Genomic DNA, 21,413 nt, shown 5'->3' with positions numbered 1-21,413 from the left:
ACATTTTGAGCGTGAGCAGGGGTAGACTGAAAATCCTAAGAGTTGGGAGAAGGTAGAAAAGCTATCTCTTAAAACTATAGGTGGCTTTCTGTCCTGATTAAAGGGAAGACTTGAATATTTCGTTAGGAGCGAACTGTTTTGGGGAAACTGCATGAATTGTTTAACTATTTATATTATAGCAACTATATATCTATTACTCTTTATCTACTACTCTTAGAAAATTGTAAAGTAACCGTTAACCTGAGTATAGATACTTTAGATAAAGAAGAGTGGTATTCCATTTGGTTATGCAAATCTGTTTGTGGAGCAGAAGCGCTGCTCCTGTAGACATTGATGTAGAAGAGAATAAAAAAACTGTCTCTTTTATTGGGCACAGTGGTGCACACCTATAATCCCAGCAGTTTGGGAGGCTGAGATAGGAGGATTGCGAGTTCAAAGCCAGCCTCAGCAAAAAGCTAGGTGCTAAGCAACTTAGTAAAACTCTGTCTCTAAATAAAATACAAGAAATAGGGCTGGGGATGTGGCTCAATGATTGAGTGCCCCTGAGTTCAATCCCTGTACCCCCAACAAACAAAACAACTAACTGTCTCTTTCCTCTCTGTGGATTTTATATATATATATATATATATATATATATATATATATATATATATATATTTATATTTATTTATTTATTTATTTATTTTTAAATTATAGTTGGACACAATACCTTTATTTATTTATTTTTATGTGGTACTGAGGATTGAACCCAGGCCCTCACACATGCGAGGCGAGTGCTCTACCGCTGAGCCACAACTCCAGCCCCATATTTTTTAATATACTGTTTCTATAGAGAAATGAATGTTTTTGTTTGACCCTTGCTCTTAGGAGAAAAGAAGCTGAGATCTAAAGGATACCAGAAAACAAGGACAGACATTATCTTTACTGTTTACTGGAGAAATAATTATGCAAAGGGACTAGAGTAGCTTTGATGAAGCTCTTCCGGAACTTATGCATTAAGATTGAACAACTCAATCTTTGTAAGAAAGGTGTTGAGGTTAAAGTATCATTTTAAAACTTGATAGTCTCATTGGATCCGAGGTCAAGGTCACATACCTAGCATGGAGGGTGGGGATTCCTCTAACAGAGTTGATATTTCCATAGTTAGTCCCCTAGGAAGATATGGCATGTGGGTCAGAAAATGGGACTTTTCTTGAAAGTGGATCCTAACCTGAGTGAGAAGAGTTGTTTTCTTCTCTGAGCTTCACAGTGGTTGGGTCAGGATACCCAAGTCACAGTCAGGGGAATTCTTGCTGGAGAGACAAAGCTGTGTTTTAGCACATGGACCCTTCTGCATCTAGTCTGTATAAGGGCTTTGAGATTAGCCATATCATACCTGCAAGTTACATCTTAGATTCTTCTTTTCTAAATACTGTTAGAAGTTTTAGCCTGGTCTTAGCTGTGCTACGGGGAGACTTTGATGGGAAGGACCTATACTTGTGATGTTCTGGTGAAAAGAGGGTAGTGCTCCTTCCTGTTCTACTAAGGCAATGGCAACGGTGAAGAAAGATCACTCCTGGAGAGGGAGAGGGGGAGGGGGAGAGGGAGAGGGAGATCTCTGATATCTCTCTATCTCTCTCTATCAGTGTCCCAGAAACGGAGGCAGGAGTTGTTATTTCAGGTATGTAGGGGAGAGAGCATCTTCTCTGGGGACTCCTTCATAGTAGAGAAAGGGGCAGATATCCTGATAATTTGGAAGGCAGGGTTTCAGAGCCATTGTAATTTACAGTTTTATTTTAAATATAGCATCCTTTATACTCAAAAGACACATGAAAGCTATAACACACTGGTTCTCAAGGGCACATGAGGCCTTTTATTGAACAAACCCCTTCTATTCCAGGAATTCTGCTCAAGATTTGAGAGTTCAGAAAAAAACAAAGGTAACAAAGTATTTCTCAGTTTGACTCTATATGAACTCTTTCTAATTCTTTTTGGATTCTTCTGCTCCCGAATCTTGTTTTAGAGGTATACATTTAGATTGTTGCATTTCTTTTATTATTTTTTCATCCTCTATTTTCTTCACCAAGTGTTCTGTATCAGAGAGAAATAGTCTTTGTAGCTGGATATTAAGCACAAACATGGATGAATATCTAACTGGTTTTTCAATGAGGTGAGCATCTAAGCAGACATGATTTTCTTAGACTGGGCAGGAATGCTACTTAACACATTGGCACAGCAGTCACACTCTTACCCTGTTGATTGCATCTGTGGCCATACTTTGAAGAAAGACAGCATTCAGCTCCTTAGAGCTTTTCTGGATTCATGGTATTTTGCTTTTTTATTCTAACAGCTGCTTATTTGCATAACCTGTTAAAGACACTTCCCTTCCATTATACTAATGGGCTTTCTCTAGCTTCTTGGACTTTTTTTTTTTTTTTTGCTCTTGTGCATTTTATAATAAATAGCCATATATATATATATATATATATATATATATATATATATATATATATATATATATATATATATATATGTGTGTGTGTGTGTGTGTGTGTGTGTGTGTGTATGTATATATAGTTGGTATTGGGGATTGAACTCAGGGGCATTAGACCACTAAATCACATACCCAGCCCTATTTTGTATTTTATTTAGAGACAGGGTCTGAGTTGCTCAGCATCTCACCATTACTGAGGCTGGCTTTGAACTTGAGATCTCCTGCTGGGATTACAGATGTGCACCATTGTACCAGGCTCATAAATAGCAATTTTTGCCTTCAATAAAAGTTCTTCCTGTTTGAAATCTTTCATTGTCTTCTCCCACTTATGCAACAAAGCTGAACTTTATAGAATATCACTTTGGCATATTAATGATTTTATGTATCTCTAAGACATTCCTGAAGTTTCTTCACAGATCTTTCTTGTCATGTAGACATTATCAAAATCTATTGATTCTAATTATTTCAGTTTAACATTTATAGAATACCTATTATGTTGCAGATTCCAAGCTACCTTCTGGGGTTACAAAGTAGAGTTCCTGCCTGGTTCTATGCCTAGAACACTTGACTCACTGATTTTAGTCTCATAATTTATTCTGCCAGGATTGCACTGGAAAGAGGAATCTCCTCCTACGGCTATTAAAAGCCACAAGGGAGAATCCAACCAATAAGGAGAGCAATCCAGATTACTAGGGTGATAAGTGGACAGGAAGAGATAGGGCGGGGTTGGGGGTGGACAAAAATGAATGAGAACCTTCCATGCAAAAAAATTGGGAGAAATATTGGAATTTAAAGACCCTAATGAAAAAAAACATACTTTAAAGGTCAGGAGGCTGGGGATGTAGCTCAGTGGTAGAGTGCTTGCCTAGCATTAGGCCCCCGAGTTTGAGATCTAGTATTAAAAATAAATAAATAATAAATCAATGATACGGTTTTCTAGCCTAATGTAGGTTTTTAATTTTGTTATGTTATATAATAAAGGCAATATAAACAAAAACAATAAGAAACAATGCATATTTCATTAATTTTATTTTGTGGTCTGGGGATTAAACCCAGGATCTCACCCATGCTAGGCAAGCACTCTTACAACTGAGCTACTACCTCAGTCCTTGCTATTTTAAATAAATATATTTATCACAGCATTAATGTTTGCTTCCACATGTTTTTTGTTTGTTTTATTTTGAGGTGCTAACGCTGGAACCCAGGGCCTCAGGCATGCTAGACATACTTTCTACGACTCTTAGCTCAACATGATTCTTTCTTAACATTTCTTTCCGTAAAAATCTGTGAGGAAGAATATCATGTCTCTTAGCGAAGTTTTAGTAAGGAACTTTAAGTCTTTAGATGTAGGAGTCACAAAGGAGAAAGAAGGCAATTTTTTTTTTTCTTGGTGATGTATACCTCCTGACATATTGTGGTGTTTTGTTGAAGGAAGTCTGAAGAATTCTAGTTCTAAAGGTGCAAGGAAAGGATCAATACTTCCTGTTTCTTATCAGCTGAAGGGGCTCACCTCAATCTCCTTTTGTCTTCTGAAAATAAAAGAAAGGAGGCAAAGGATGTTAAAGTGGAAGGGTTAAACCCAGGCGCTTACCAACCTCTGCGGTTTCAACAGTTTTTACTTAAGTAGCTCCTACAAAGCAGATGTTCCCCGAAATAAGAGTAGTGGGGTACCGAGGCCCATAAGGCAGACAGCGCACAGCACAGGTGGGGGCCAGCAGCTCGGTCTGGAATGGGAGGCGCCTGTATTATGCAGGTGCAGGGATTGTGATCTCTCACTCTGCCGCCTCCTTGTCCTGCCTCCCGAGAGGGCGGGAACCGCAGCGTTGCAGGGTTCGGGACATGGCCCCTGAAACAGAGCAGAGCTCAAATGTATTCCTGGCAGTAGACATCAATCTTGATGGATACCCACACCTGGCCTGGGGAGGGGAAACAGCATCCATAAGAACCACTGGTAAGAGACAAGCCGCTGGTTTGGGACGCTAGAGGGCTGGTCTGGCTTGGCTGGGTATGACTATTCTCCGGTGATTGCTTTCCCCGCCCGCCCATCATCCCAGTACTCTATATCTATTGGATCCTCTATCTGCCACTCAGTTCTGCCGCGCTGACCCCCATTGGCCCCCTCCGACTGAGACCCCGCCCCAAGAGCTGGGCACAGGCAGTGGGGCTCCCGGGAGAGAGCCCAGCGCTTGCTCTGGGCTGGGGGGAAGCGGTGGTGGCTCCGAGAAGGAGGAAAAGGAGAAGGAGCCGGGCCAGTAGGAGGCAGCGGAGGCGATCGGGCCGGGGTGATGGTGCAGGTGCCCCCGGCGGGCGCGGAGCTGCCGGGCTGAGGGGCGCCTGGTCCAGGGTCCGCAGCGCCGCCGCGTCGCTCTCAGGGACGGGCGAGCGGGCGGGAAGATGCTGAGCAGGTTGATGAGCGGCAGCAGCAGGAGCCTGGAGCGCGAGTACAGCTGCACCGTGCGGCTGCTGGACGACAGCGAGTACACCTGCACCATCCAGGTCAGCACCGCGCCGCCTCGTCCGCGGGGTCCCTCAGTCCCACGAGTCGGTTAACTTGGCCGGTGGCCACCGCCCGGTGGTCTCCTCAGCCCCAGCGTCGCGCTTTTGTCCATTCTGCCTGCGGAGGACCGCCCGGATGCAGGGCTCCTTTGCCTGGAGCCCCTGCTGGGGTCAATACTCAGCGTCGCCGCGGACAAGTCAAAGCGCCCGGCCCCTCAACTCCTCTCCTGCTTTCTCTCGGGGGTGTAGGCAATGGGTTCTGACTCCTCGATCCCTACTGGGTCGGGAGCACGCTCCGCGGGCGTCCAGAGGGAGGCGGGCAGGGCGGAAGGCTCCTTCTCGGGCCGCCCCGTCGGGGGGCTCAGGCTTCGGCTCCCCGGCTGGGCAAGGACGACTGGCTGGCTTTTCTTAGGTCTTTGGTTGGAAGGATAAAGGTTTATGTCATAATTTCTTCCCTAGCATTTGTGAGTCAGAGCTCTCAGAAGGTGGAACTGAACGCGCAGCCCATGCAGAGTGGCCTATTGAAGGGAGCCCAGCCCTCTGGGCTTTAAAGATTTAGGCCCCCCTCCTGCCTTTTGATCCCGAAACCTTATTGTGTTAGGTATTTCTGGGGGGGGGGGGGCGTAAGGTAGACACTTAGCAACAAGTCTCGGCTATTGGGGTGGTTGGCAGTGGCCAGAAAGAATCAGTGACTTAAAAACGTCAACAATACAGTAATGCTGCACAGCATTTCTTTCAGAACCTGCTATTTTTGAAGGGATTTTTACAACCTCTTGCTTATGCTTCTGCACTACTGCTGTGTGCCACGTCAGGAGTAGTAGTCTTTCCCAGGAATGCAGTCACAGCCCCCTCTTCTCCTTTATAAAGTCAGAGATTGAAAACATTTGACAATGCTCCCGGTGTTTAGTTCATCAGCTACGAAGATTCTGGGCGCACAGCTAGTAACTGCTCTTTGTGAAGAAGCAAATTGAGTTAGACCTGGAGGGGTCTCACCTGATCCCTTTCCTTTGCAGTAAGAAACCAGAGGAGGCTTCTCTGCTCAGATGTGATAGACAAAAACTGCCTGCCGGGGTCTTTCCTCTTTGGCATACCCACCCCCATTTATTTATTTATTTTTGCTGACAATGCTCAATAACGGAAAATAGCGGTGTGTGAGAAAGACGCTGGGTAGTATATGAGAGCAGCTGCTCTCTGCTGACTCTGTGCACAATTCAGCCTTTTCTCCGCTTTCCTTTCCTCCCTCTCCCCAAACCAGCTCTGGGCCAAAGTGATGACTGCTGCCAAAGATCCATGAGGTTAAAGAAAGAGCCATTTAAATACAGATTAAACGGTCCTAAAGATGCCATCAAGTAAAAGGATTTTTGTAGTTGAATATAGCAGAGAAATGTTATGTATTATTTCCTTAATGAATGAGTGGCATACTACTTTTTTTGTCTATTGTATCATTGTGCCACGTATAGTTTTTTGTTTTGGTGGAGGAGGAAAATAACATGGAGTTGATATTTTTGTTATTTGATAATATTTGAAGTCTATATCCGTTTGTTTTGAAATTGAAGGCATTTTTACACAATAGCCTATCAAGAGCAGTGTGAGATTTAGACTTCATGAGTCTTAAGAATAGTTTTCCTGTATGAGGTGAAATAAAATTTCTGGAGCAGGTCATTAACTTTTACCAAGGTATAAAGTATAATGAACACAATTCACATTACCACTCCACTAGAAACTATTGATAACCTTGTGGTTTTAAGGTCTCATAATAAGGGAACTAATTATTTTTCCCAGTTGGTGGAACTTATGAGGTTGGTTGATTGGTATTACAATTGTGGGTAGTTTTTTTTTCTCTCATTGTCATTGAGAAAAAGAATATTTTTAAGTTAAAAAGAATATTTTTAAGTTACACAGGACTCACTGGATTTATACTTGCTATATCCTACTACAGTTGTATTTGTTTTCCTGCTCTTATTTTACATTATTATTACAATTTAATGCTATTTAAAAAATTAAGCATTGTGTAATTGGTCACACTGTAGTCAGTGTCACAGTCTAGATGTGTTAATGATTGTGCATTGTGATTCTTGTATGGAATCTAAAAAATAGGAATTCTAAAGTATATGTAATGTCATTCTTTGGCACCACTATTTGAATTGCTTTTGTTTTAACCCATGTGAGGAAAGATTATATAAAAGAAATACAGTATCTTATATGAAATTAATATTTTTACATATAGCTTTTTGATCATTTAGAGATTGAGATTTTCTTAACAACTTGTCCTGTACATTTCTATTGTGTGTGTGTGTGTGTGTGCACGTGTTTGTTTGTCAAACACTGGGTACAGAGTCTGTTAAATTAGTATGGAAAGGATGGGTAAGCTTCTTATTAGGTGAAGCAATATTTCCAACAACTTAAAAATTGCAGTACTGTATATATAAAAATTTTGGGTGCTAATTTGAACTCTTTTTTCCTTGAAGTGTTGTTATGTCATGTTTGTGTTTAAATAAGGGTTTGTATTTTAGAAGGATTTTTATGACTTTTGAGATAATCAGAGAACACTTAAGTTATTACAGGACTAGAAATGTATCACTGGGTTGTAATCATGATAGTCATATTTGGTAAATTTCAGTTGTAGGCAGTTCTGTCAAAGTATTGGTCAAGGGTTTCATAATGCAGCAGCTATACTGATCTGGCATTTAGGATGTGCTTATTAATGTAATCAAAATGCCTTATATCTTCTCAATGAAGGATGTCACAGTTTCTTTCTTTCTGATATACAAATGTATTTGTAGACCATGAGAAATGAAATCTTACATTGGAGGTCTGTAGTATAATTGCTCCCCTGTGAAGAACATTGTTAATAGCTCCCTGCCAGTTTTGAAGGTCATTGCCTCATAAGTGCAGAACTGGTCCATATTTTTCACTTATCTGTTTTATTATGCATATCTATTTTATGTTCCACATTTACTACCTTACTTTGTTATTTTATTTGGGAGAAAAATGGGAAAAATGAAAAATGAGAAAGCTATCTAATGTCTTTGAACTCAAACTGAATGGAGTCATTGAAATGCCTAGGCACGTAATATCCTAAGGAATATATTTTTAAACTATCTTTTATGTTATAATTATTCATAAGTTATTAAGAGTATACATTGCAGAATTTTTTTAGTAGAAACATGTATTAAAAAAAATACATAAAGTGAGAAATTTTAATAGTTTTTTTTTTGTTATTACTGAAAGGTAAAGGTATCCTAGAAGTGAATTTGATTTTAATAGGGATACATTAAAATAACTGGTTAAGTAGCCAGGTTAAACTGACTTTTAAATAAATTAGAACCATAAATAAAATGTAAGTGCAGAGGCAGTTCTTCAGAGGGACCAATATTTTGATTTGATTGTGGCTTATCCCCTTGGTAATTTTGGCATCTGGAGGGGGGGGGGGAGAGAACAAATGAATTGAGTCCTGTGCTTGCCAGGCACTCTACATGTATTGTTATCTCCTTTCTGTCACCATAGCATTATGGATTGATTATACATCCATTATACAAGATGAATGGAATTGAGGGTTGGTGGGAGAGCACTTGCTTATCAAATGTCTAATTATTTTACTGAGTGTGCTGTTAGATGCTTTGCTTACACCTCAATCAACCATTTGAGAGGTAGGTGGTTTCTATTTTAATGATGAAAAAACAGGTCTAGGAGGTCAAAGAAATTTTGCTCAATGTTAGTTGGTGGCTGTAATATACTTAAGAACTGATCTTTTTCTCTCTTAATTCTGTTTTTGTTTCCTCTCTCCATCTTTTTAAAAAAATGTTTATTTTATTTATTTATTTTTATGTGGTGCTGAGGATTGAACCCAGGGCCTTGCACGTGCTAGTCGAGTGCTCTACCGCTGAGCCGCAACCCCAGCCTCTCCTCTCTCCATTCTGACTTCCCAAGTCATTTTATCTCTCTTACCTTCGTTTCCTCATCTGTAAAATGGAAATATCAATACTTATTTTATAGTCAAAAGAAAATGACTTGAAAATATTACAAATAATAAGGATCACTTAAACAGACTAGTATATTACATTGTGGCTTATTCAAGTCGAAAATAGAATTGGAAAATGTTTTATTCTTTTTAAAGAAAATAAATCAGTTTATTCATTAAGTGCCTTTAAAATGATTTCTGGTTAATTTCAATGAAATTTTAAAATCCTAGATTGGAATACCTCGATTCTTTATTAGGATTCTTTTTAAAAATCCTTTTTAAAAAGGAGTTCATATTTACCTTCCTTCTATCCTGTCACGTCTTTGGCTTCAGAGGGGCATTTATTCCTGGAGTATGATTTGTCTTTTCTAAAAATTTCTGCTTCATATTAAAAAGTGGAAGCCTTGGTTTAATTAATGCAAAAGGAATGTTGTTAGAAAATTAGATAATTTTATTCACAGAGAAAAACACAAAGTTATCATATTTTCATGTTGATTTGTACTTTTTTATTTTAACAGATAATTATGCTTTCTCAGCATCTTTGTTACAATAGCAAGTCAGTTAGACTAGCTCTTGAAACTAAGATAATTCCAAAATTAGCCTTCTAGAAATCCTAAAAGCACTTATATTGTTTCTTAATTTCTATACTAAATATTTATTGTATAAAGCTAATTGAAATCCATCTTTTTTATATAGAAGGTAAATTCTAGATACGCAATTGTGCACTCATTCTTTTTCCTGTTTAAGGAAGAGTCAGTGGAATCTGAGAGAGATCCAGAAGGATTCACCACGGCAGATTTTACTCATGGGTATTTGTATGAATTTGCATTCTGTTAAATGTTTGGAATCAATATATTCAACATAGTGTCTAATATAAAAAAAGCATGAGGTTTTTGAGTCCTTTATTTGTTACAATTGCCCAGGGACTCATTTATCATAGTTGTGCTCTCATTCATATCAAACTTAGAATAAGACATTTTTGTTGTACCTTTGTAGTGGTTTTAGCTATAGGCATAAAAATGTATAACAAAATAAGAGGTAAGGCATTAATTTTAGAAGAGATTTGACAATGATGTAATAATTACTATATTAAAGTTCTTAAAATGATCCAAAAGTATTTCTATGGTAGATTGTACTTTAGAATTTACAAAGGAGAGAGTAATAGAAAGCTGTAAATCGTGAACCCTAAGAATTATAGCATCTTGTTCAAAGCCATACACAGTTATAGTTCAATAAATATTTGTTCTGATTTGTTTGTGCTGCATGCTTGCTGTGTTAGCTTCAACATTTTAAGATTTCTTATGCCTGAAAACAATAAACATTTTCTAACAACTGTATAACTCTTTAAAAATTTCATCCCATCCCATTCTAAACCATTTGCTCTTCAACCATCTCCCTGGTGAAAAGTACAGTATGTAAATGTGGTATTTATGGAACCTTTGAGGTCTCTCTCTCTGATAACTTTCTGCAATTATCCTCTGTTGAATTAATGGAGCCCCAGTCTGTAAGCTCCTGTGACTTTTTGGCTTGTCTCTTAGGATTTCAAGTCTTTCAGGTTTTTTTCCCCCTCATCTCTGCAGGTTTAGAGGGCTTAGATCAAATGAATCCTGTGTAGTGCAGTGCATCATGGAGCGTTAGAGATCTGCCAGAATTAGGATTCTGAATGTAGGGATCACCAGAGCCATAGAAACCTTCTTCACTTCTTTCCCCCAAGTCTGTACCACATAAAATGAGAAGCAGACACCCTCACAGCTTCATTTTCTAACCTCTTGTCCCAACAGGAAGTGAACCATGCTGCTCAGCCTGTTTCTAGTTGTCTATTTTAATCTGAATTCATTTTTGACAGCCTCATCATAACATTCTGTGTGATCTACAGACCATGTTTTATGGAGCAGCTGTGTGTCACTCTTCTCTTAGGTGTGCCTAGTAAGCGCTTGTACAGCAAATGTGAATACCACGGAGGATTGGCACCAGTCTTCCAGCTTCTCTTTTGTACCTGTATGGTGCTCAGGGAAGGGTAATGATGTTGCTTTCCCGAAGGCTAGGTCATAGTCATCGTACTTCTTGTTTCCTAGCCTTGACCTGTTGGGCTCAGGTCAACCACCTGAATGTTTTTCTTATGCAGCTGATAAATATGAGGAATACTAAACTATCTTCATTCCCATGTTGCAAAATGAATGGTATTTTCCCTAAGGGAGCAAAGTACCCAGTCATATGTCCTTTCTAGCCTTGAAGCAGGTCTTTCCTTCCTGTACTAGTGACCAAATGCAACTCTTTGAACTTTTATAAACACTTTAAATTTAGCCAGAGTTAAAGATAGACTACGGAGGGCAGAGTCTAAGTGTGAATACTCCAAACTCCAGTTTTTCTGAGTGACTAAACCCTAGATTTAAATTATGGACCTCTTGTCTCCCAAGGCTACTGTGTCATCCTCATTATTGTTGGCAGTATTTTTGACCAAGATAGACCACTGTATTGGTTCTTTATCAGTTGAAATTATTTATTATTTCTAAGGATGGTGTTTTACTTTTGTGATCTTTCTAACTTCCTTCCATTATATTCTAAAAACTTGTCAAGACTCTTAGGTTCAAATTCTCTAGGCTTCTGCCTGCTGTATGTCAGGCTAAACACAAAACTTGTGTGAATCAAATTCTCTAAAGAGATCTTTCCGTGCCATGCTCATACAGGCAAAATAATTGGGCCACATGCTTGGCAACCACTGAGTTTGTGTACAATAGCCCCATTCACTTGTCTACAGAAAATACCCCTTTGACTGTGATTATTGCTTTCATTTCCCCCTCCTCTACTTCTGACTCCTTGCATGACCATGACCTCATCTGCTGGTTCAAATTTTGAGACACTCTGGACAACTCCAGAAATGCTTTAGGACTCATTCCTGAGTGTTAATGATCATTTCAAAACCTCAGAAGTCTACTGCCCACCAAGGAACCTATTCAAGATCAAGAACAAATCTAATTACTCTCATGCATCATTAAAGTCATCTTCCCATGCTACAACCCAAGGACTCTTTTTTCCCTTTTGTAAAAATTGTGAACTCTGTCAAAAGCATGGAAGATAGAATAAGGAATGGGTTAAAGCAGTGATTTTTTTTTTTTTTCAAAGTATGGTCCCTGGACCACGGCATCAGCATCACCTGGGTAATTGTTAGAATTATAAATTATTGGCTCCACCCCAGACCTAGTGAAACAGAAACTGGAGCTAAGTAGTTTTTTTTTTTAATGTTTTAATTATGTTTTTAGTTGTAGATGGACATAATACCTTTATTTTATTTTTATGTGGTGCTGAGGATTGAACCCAGTACCTTCCACATGCAAGGCAAGTGCTCTACCACTGAGCTACAACCCCAGCCCTTTAGCAGTTTACTTTAGGTTTCCAGGTGATTCTTATGCTTGCTGAAGTTTGAGAGTCATTACTAGTAGATTAGAGACATTGAGTAGGTAAAATTGACAAGTAGTAATGATTGGATATCAAATGTGAGGAGGAAGGAGAAGCAAAGAATGAAAAAGTTACATTTCTGACTTTTGATTTATTTCTGAATAGTCTTAACTGATTGTCTACTCTTGTCAGGTGAAAGCTAGGTTATTTGTATATGTACACACCTTTCTTCAAGTGGGCAGGATTCTAAGGATTTTACAGAGGGGCTATTGTACTAATTTGATGCTTTTATATTTATCAGGTTTTTTTTTTTTTTTTTTTTTTTGGTCTCCTTGGCCTAAAAACAATGTGATTATTGTATATTTATATGTTATTTTAAAAACAAATTTTCTGCACAACTTAAGGCATTGAGTAAAAGGAAGAGTAAGTATGTTTGTCATCCAAGAACTTAAAATTTAGATAGGAATTGCAAACACAAATCTCCAACTATAAACATAATGTGGAATTGGGGGCTCAGACAAGGTGGTGTGCTGTGTCAGTGCAAATGTGTGGGGGAGCCTGGGAGGAGGGACTCTAAAATATTAAGTATTTCTTAGTGGAGGCAAGATTTGAGCAAGCTTATGAAAAATGGCCTAAAGCAGAAAATGGGATATGGGGATATGTCGAGGTCATTCTAGGTTGAGTTATCAGTAGTCTGATTCTAGATAGAAAAGGTAAAGATGAGTCTTTGGTTTTTCCTTTAGTATGTTTACTATGGTATATAGTTGAATCAAATAACAGAAATGTACTTGCTTAGGGAAAATTACTGTCAGCAAATTTCAATCATACTTGACATGCTGAGAGGAGTCAGTCCAAACTAAAAATAAATACATAAAGCTGGTGTTGAATTAAATCTGATTCTAAAACTGTATAACACAAATTAAGATTCTTCACAAAGCAATGGCATCATATAACAAAAAGGTGGATTCAGATTTCAATCTGTGGCTGCAGCAACGACATACGAATTTTATTTCCAAGAGACCTCTTCTCTGGCATCATTTTAGCAATCTGATGAAAAAATAAGGGGGTGTCTGGGGGGGGGCTGTCAAATTTCAAATTTTAGCTGAGGTTCAAAACTCTTTTGGTGGATACAGTGCGGCCTCAATTATATGAACAGTTAAGAAATGTGACCCATGCAGCCCTAAAAAGGCACATTTCAACATCTCTGTCCCTAAACCTAAGTGTCCACCTAAAATAGCTTCTCTACGAGGATCCAAGAGTGCTTCCCCGGGTCCCCAGCAGACCCCTGCCTGCCAGCTCCAAAGCTCCAAGCCTTACACAGCGTGCACTTTTAGCTCTTAACACAATGCTAGGCTAGAGCTTTGAGGATGGGAACCTCCAAGAAAGCACTGTTGGGCATTTGGGCAATCAATGTTCGGCAGAATGCCAATGCTAATAGGTTATTTTGCTTTGGAAAAGGAGAAAAAGAAGGGATAGTTTGAAGACTGATGAATAGAGGATAACTGACAATAGGAGCACTCCTTTGTTGGAGAGATTAAGGGGGCTTGCTGTGAAGTAGTAATAATTATGAGAGCCAAAAATATTAGTAAAGGCCCAAGAACTGAAAAAAATAGTGGTAAATCAAAACAGCATACCACAGCATACCCACAGGGCACACTCCAATGTCTGGCTACTGTCGTTGAACTTGTAGCAGGAATAAGCTGAAACATTTGGGATCCTCATAGTTTTGCCCTCCATAGTAAAGCAAATTGTCCTTCATCTCCAGGCTTCTGGGGAACTTTTTTCCTCTGCATCCTGATTTAACTCAAGAACTTTTTTTCTCTGCCCCTAATTTGGGCCCCAGTTTAGTTTAAAAAATTTTTTTTGGGGGGGTTGATAACCAGGGATTAAACCCAGGGATGCTTTACTGCTGAGCTACATCCCCAGTCTTTATTTATATTTTATTTTAGATACAGGGTCTCTCTGAGTTGCCTAGGGCCTTGCTAAGTCACTGAGGCTGACTTTGAACTTGAAATCCTCCTCTCTGCCTCTGGAGCTGCTGGGATTACAGCCATGTGCCACTATGCCTAGCCCCAGTTTCGTTTTGAGAATACCTAAATGGAAGAGTTGACTTTGGGATTCCCAGAGAATTTCAAACGCTTTAGGCAGGTCCCTCTAAGATTCTCTGTTAGACTTTGTTAGATATGAGCTAAGCAGATAAGAACTTTGATCAGAACACAATAAAGCAGAATCAATCAATTCACTGAAGGAGCTTATGAATTTCCAGGAATTATTTAGGCTGGAGAAAGCACCCAGCCTGCCCTCTTTCAGAGTTTGGCCTCTAGAAAAATCCAAACCTCCAATGTTATTATAGAATTGGAATTTTGCAGGTCAGAAGGATTCCATGGACTGGCAGAGATGCCTGGAATGTTTTATGGCATATTGATCCTGCATTTCCACAGAATAGCCCATCAGTTCTCTAAGAGATTACTCAGAGATTATTTCTATCAAAGAAATTTTTGCTGTTGAGAGAGAAAAATATGATAAAAGATTATCCCAGTACTAGAGTATAACTTCAAATTATGTCCAATTCCAGATTCTAGAATATATGAAATAGGTTAAAAAATGTGCATAGGAGTTTGCTTGAAATAGTTGCAGGACATAAGATACTGAGTTAGCTATTGCTGTGTCAGACTTTATAAGTAGCATTGCTGATCTGAAAAATTAACACTTTCTTTCTTTTAATTATGTCTTGAATAATTTAGACAAACTTGTTTACTTGAATAGTGCTTTTTTTTTTACAGAAAGCACATCTAAGAATTGCTTTCTAATAATTTTATGATAAAGGAAATATTGTTCATTCTAATTTTTAACATTGGGTACACTAGAAAGTCTGATGGATTATTTTTTTTCAGATGACAAATATGTAATGAGTGTGAGAACTTATTAGCTTCTTTTTTTTTTCAACTTTCCAAAAACTTATTGTTGAAAGGATTCAGATAGTATATATTCATCTTTCCATTTGTCTTTTTTATTTACTTTTTAATTTGTTCTAGTTAGTTATCTATGACAGTAGGATGCATTTTAAAGAGGCAGATACGATGATGATCTGCTGCAAATTAGATCTTTCAGTATGTAGTTACAAAATGTTATGAACTATTTTTTACTAGTAATATATTTCACATAAGATACCTTTACTTTCTGGTTGAAAGACAATGACAAAAGAAGTGGAATTTATTTATTTTTTCTTCTGGGCTGGGGATGGAACCCAGGGCCTCATGCAAGCTGGGCAAGTATACTCTAACAAGTGTAGAAATTTTACTTTCCCCTCACATCCTGAATTCCACAATTTTGTTTTCTATCATTTTTCCTGACATGATAACTTTTCTGTTTAGCTCTTATCTCCTTTGCTTTATGCTAATTTATACTTCTGGCCACTCTTTTCATATAGTCTCTTACCATTTCTTATTATTGTTTTGGTGCTGGGAATTAAATACAAATCCTCCCTCTTGTGAAGCAGGGTTCTACCTCACCCTTAGTGCTCCTATTGCCATCATTGCCTTATGGTCTTTGTGTGGCAGAAGATGTTTAATAAAAAGGTATAATCATAATGAAGGTAAATATATACAAAAGTGCTATGTGATATACACACACACATATCTCACATATATGGATATCTTTTAAGTTCATTATTTAACATAAGATTGTTATGTATTGTAGTTAATGGGAACTTGAGATAATATGAATGGAAATCTGTCTTGACATTTTGGGGCTCCAACCTAAAGATTCCTGAAAACTTTGGGTTTTAGTTAGATTGGCTATTATATGTTTAGAGTTTTCTATTAACTTAAAAAAAAGTTTTTATTAGCCCAGTGAGACTCTGTGTCTACTGTGTTTTTGCTTTGGGATTGAGTGAACATTGTGGGGTCATTGCTGGACTCTCTAATCTGGACCGTTGAAGTTAGTGAAATTGGAGGGAGAATTAAAATAATTTGGGTAAAGGGAGAAACAAAAGACCAAACCCAGAGAACTGAGGAAGTGTAGGATGAGCCTTAAGCAGAAATAAATACCTGGTTACAATCTGGATAAATGGGTTTGGGATGATGAAAGAATATTGAAGATCCATGTTTTAATGTTACATCTCTGTGTTATGGAAGAGATTTAACTGTTTAGAGAAACTCTCTTCAGGTGTGGTTGGTGCACTCCTGTGATCCCAGGCAGAAGGATTGCAAGTTTGAAGTCAGCTTCAGCAACTTAGAGAGGCCCTTATCAATTTAGCAAGACCCTATCTCAAATTTTAAAAATGAAAAAGGACTGGGGATGTAGTTCAATGGTAAAGCTCCCTTAGGTTCAATCCCCAGTACCAAAAATAAATAGAGAAAGAAAGAAGGAAGGAAGGAAGGAAGGAAGGAATTAAATTTTTTTAAAAAAATGTCTTAGCTTCCATGTGGGGGTAGTATTTAACATATTCAGTGATCAATGAATCATGTTGAATACCTCACTGAGCAAGACTATGCCAGAATGCCCTGGAGCTGGGACTAAGACTCTCCTGGGTCAGATGCTAAATATTTAGTGCTGAATACATTGCATTTTCTGGCTCCCCATTTGTTCTTGTTATCTAGATGGTCTAGGTTATAATCTAACCGTGGTGTGATAGACCCATTTACTTCTCTCACATGCTTCCCAAATGCAACTCTGATCATTTTCTCTTTAATTTTTAAAGGATTTTTAAAGGATTTTTACAAATCCTTTATGGTTTTTTTTAAAGGATTTTTACAAATCCTTTATGGGTTTCCCACTATCAATATGCCTTTTAGCATGGCATGGAAGGACTTCCATGATCTTTCTGCTGCCTTTCTTTCTTTTTATTTGTTTGAAGTACTAGAGAGATTGAATCCAGGGCTTCATGTGTGCTAGGCAAGTGCTCTACCACCCTTTTAAAATTTTTATTTTTAAAATAAATCCCTTTAAAAAATTTTTATTTTGAGAGAGGAGCTCACTAAGTTGCTGAGGTTGGCCTTGAGCTTGTAATCCTCCTGCCTCAAGCTCCTGAGTAGCTGAGATTACAGATGTGTGCCATTGTGCCTGGTTGCTGCCTCCATTTATAGCATTGTCTGGTCTCATCCTTCATGTGAATCTTCCCTGGCTGCAGGATTCAGACTCTTATTACATCTTATTCCAGGATAGACTCCCTCCCCATTGTTGCCCAGCAGTGCCTGGGGTGACCTTATTACCTTGAAATGTACTACCTCAGATGTCTGCCTTTTACTAGGCTGCAAACCTTTTATTTATTTTTTAATATTTATTTTTTAGTTGTAGTTGGACACAATACCTTTATTTATTTATTTTTTATGTGGTGCTGAGAGTCAGATCCAGGGCTTTACACGCACTAGGCAAGCGCTCTACCTCTGAGCCACAACCCCAGCCCCTAGGCTGCAAACTTTTGAAGGGCAGGAATTACATCTTTGTAGAATTAGTGTTGGTGTAGACATGCATAAATAAAAGTATTAATTCTGAAAAAGTTGGTTATTAATAATACAAATGAAAAGTTACTTCTAGCTTGAGCTAGGAAATTTAAAAAATGAAGACATTTGATATTACGGTCTTTAGTGTAATGCTATGGTGACCTTAAAAGATGGTTAGTTGGTGGTGATGGTTGCACAACTCTGGGAATGTGAAAACCATTGAATTGTACACTTTAAAATGGTGAATTTTATGCTGTGTGAATTACCTCAATTAGCACGAACGTCAGTTTCCTGGTTTTGATGATATACTATGGTATATAAGATGTTACTACTGGGGCAAACTGGGTGAGGAGTACCTACTATTTTTACAACTTCTTGGGTCTGTAATTATTATATCATACCATTTTAAAAAGGTGAATAAATTAGTTTCTTGGCCAAATGTGTTTATTACTGAGATTTATGGTGTGGAATGACTATAGAAAATTTTCTCACTTAAGTAGGATCTGGTTACTTTTCAAAATTACGTATAATTTTTTATAAGTAGGTAAGCTTTGATATATGACACTTGAAAATAAATAAAGTCAATTACATTCTAATAAAAAGAGAAATTAAACATTTGAAATGATATCTTGGTGGTATTTTTGGATCCTGATGTTTTGACTATCAATTCTGTTTCTCTGACGTAATTATAATTAAAATGAATGTACTTATAATGTATGTGTATCATAGCAAGGTAATACTATTGTGGTTTAGAGAGTTATTTGATGTAAGGTTCATATTATGTATGTTTAAATTGTAATTGTGTTACTTTATCTTGAGTTCTTACTTTGTTCTAGGCTCTGTAATAAGCACTTCATATATATTTTTCATTTAGTTCTATTAGAAAATGTTATTGTTTCTACTTACAGATGAGTACAGTGAGGCTTAGAGAATTTAAATCACTTTCTATCCAGGGATAAAAAGTAAGGGAGCTGGGATTTAAACTCAAGTTTGTGTGACTTCAGAGTTGTTCTTACTGCTTTGGGATGAAGTAGGCAGTGTTCTTTAATGGGAAAAACACTGACTGAGGGGAGTCAGGGAACCTGTGTTAAATGCCCAACTCTGACTAATTTTAATACCCTGGATAGGTAACTCTAGGATGCAGTGTAACTTCTCATCTGCAAAAACGAGGAGGCTCAAATAGAAGGTCCCTCCAGTCTCTTTTAGTGTGGACATACTGTAGTTCACAAGACATTTGTCTATGGCTCAATATGTGTTTTTTTTTCCTGTTCCCTTGGTGAAAGCTATTTTTTATAAATGCAGTTATTTCTTTGAAAGAAAGAGATGTCACAGTAAAAGCCTGGTAACTCTTTCAGTTTGTGATCTGGTCCTTAGTTTTGCAGAACACAAAGTTTTTATCTGCAGGTTCAATACAAATGAGGCTCTGGATGATTGATTTATGTTAACCAAAATCACAACAAGTTTTATTTTTAAACCAAGAACCTGTTAATTGTACTTGGGATGGGGAATGTTAATTTATTCCATTGTAGGCAATGCTTTTAGGATCAGAATTTGGAAAACCAAATTAGAAAGCTGTTTTGGAAAGCAAAAGGAACCAAATGGTTTTGAGGGATATTCTTCCAGATTGTATTAAAGTCTGATAAATGGTCTCTGTTCCATTGTAAAATTTAGTAATTATGTGTCTACTAGATTAAGTTTTTCTTTCTCCCTTGAATCGTGCTGATAACTGATGAAGTCTTTTGTATAGCCCACCCCTTCCTCTCTCCACTATGTGCAGATTATTGTACCTGTGAAACAGACTCATACAACAGTACTCTTTATTCTGCAATGTATTGTGTTGTCATAACTCCCAAATTCTATTTATTAGCTCAAGGAAGAATTATAATGAAAATTCTATTGATCAAGATTTGTTGAAATAAAAAATACTTGAAAATATTTTTCATATTGAAAAGTAGTACATAGACACAAAATCATCTCTCATGAGTTAGCTGTACTGAAAAGTGAGGGTTATATTTTCTTTAGGAAACCAATTTCCAGTACAAAACCTTCTAAGATTACTGTGCTTGGTTTCTAAGTAATGTAGGAAATGTGCCACAACTGTCAGAGGTTATAAATGACAATACATTATGGAAGTAGGTGAGGGAACAAGCAGGGATTTGCCATGGTGAAACAGACATTATATTTTGTTATTAGTTTTGACAAACATTGGCAGAGGTTCATCAGTGTTGAAAGGGTAAAATTGAATTCATTAGATGCAATCATAATGGTTAGAATAAGTTATTTTTTTTTTGTTTTTCTTTTTTGAACTAGATCTGGCTTTAAAGCATATACAACAGGTGTCATGTTATCCACAGCAGTAATAATGGCAACAACATGAATGGTGGGGGCAGGAGTTATAAAAATCAATTGAAGCAGGTTGAAATAACTCTCAGCTTCCCTTCTCTCCAGTGTAAGGTAGGGTGGAGGGGGAGGTACTGACAATTGGAGTTCTATTTGCACAGACCAGATCAATGCAGTCCCAGGATGGGATTGCGGCAGGGTTCTATGAGTATAAAAGTTACTGTGATTGGTGCTTAGGTCTAATCAGGCCTTAGGGTATTTTTTTGGGTGGTATCTGCTGTACAGAGAGTAAATCAACAGACCTGTAGGGCCCAAAGTTGCCTATCTCTGCTGGGATTCTGGATCTCAGGAACCTCCAGGAAGTCTGATCCTAAGTTATTTTTTATAGGAAGGATTCAGTTCTGAAATCTTTCGTTTACTGAAGTTTTTCAAAAAATTATCAGAGTGTGAGGAACCGGGGTTATAGCTCAGTGGTAGAGCGCTTGCCTCTTACATGTGAGGCACTGGGTTCGATCCTCAGCACCACATAAAATTAAATAAATGAAGCAAAGATATTGTGTCTATCTTAAAAAAATAATCTTAAAAAAAATTACCAGATTGTGAAGGCAGTTTTATATTGACAATTCTGAGATTGGCTATAGGACAGATAAGTAAGCAGTGCATGGTTAGATTGACCAGAATTTTATTAGTATGCTTTTGGTGGATTTTAATAGGAGTTTTATGTAATAATGATATTATAAAAAGAGTATCATATTTGTATTCAGAAAACTTGAAGTCTTGTCTTTGCTTCATACCACCTATATGACCTTAAATGAGTCACTTAACTTTGATTATTTGTTCTTTTTTTCCTCCCGCAAAGTTAGATGATAGTGATATCTGCTCAGCCTATTTCTCAGAGTTGTAAGAAGATGAGGAAACGTGTATGAAAATGTTTTGTAGGGCTGGGGGTTGTGGCTCAGTGGTAGAGTGCTCACCTAGCATGCACAAGGCACTGGGTTCGATCCTCAGCACAACATAAATGTAAAATAAAGATATTGTGTCTACCTAAAACTTAAAAATAAGTATTTAAAAAGATGTTTTGTAAATTTTGGCGTTATTCAGCTTTTGTTTTATTGTTAGTCACAATCTTTGGAATTGTGACATATAGGGTTTTTAAAAAAATGTTTTCCTTCCTCATATTTGGCTGTAATTTACTTGTATTCTTTTGGCCTCTGTCCCATGTCTCTAGTTATTTGGGGAAATTTTTCTCTTTTAGTCAAATAAATGACATTTTCTCATTTCAGTCTAATAGGAGAGATAACTA

General features: G+C 37.7%; 1 protein-coding gene across 2 annotated transcripts in view; it reads left to right on the top strand.

Annotated features, from left to right (window-relative positions):
* The first annotated feature begins 4,740 nt into the window (after positions 1 to 4,740).
* Positions 4,741 to 21,413, top strand: part of Frmd5 (FERM domain containing 5) — a 341,331-nt gene continuing 324,658 nt past the window's right edge. Inside the window, exon 1 of one of the 2 annotated variants that reach the window (XM_046461881.2) lies at positions 4,741 to 4,969. In XM_046461881.2, the coding sequence (XP_046317837.1) occupies positions 4,868 to 4,969 (102 nt within the window). In that variant the 5' untranslated portion in view covers positions 4,741 to 4,867. The remainder of the gene's footprint in view (positions 4,970 to 21,413) is intronic. The other variant, XM_046461880.2, reaches the window with a different exon arrangement.

This window comes from Marmota monax, unplaced genomic scaffold (assembly GCF_021218885.2).
Source record: "Marmota monax isolate L192 unplaced genomic scaffold, Marmota_monax_Labrador192_F-V1.1 WCK01_AAM20220418_F8-fsc00001, whole genome shotgun sequence".
Lineage (NCBI taxonomy): Eukaryota > Metazoa > Chordata > Mammalia > Rodentia > Sciuridae > Marmota > Marmota monax.
Note: the sequence above shows the minus strand (reverse complement) of the source record. Positions and strands in the feature narration are given on the sequence as shown.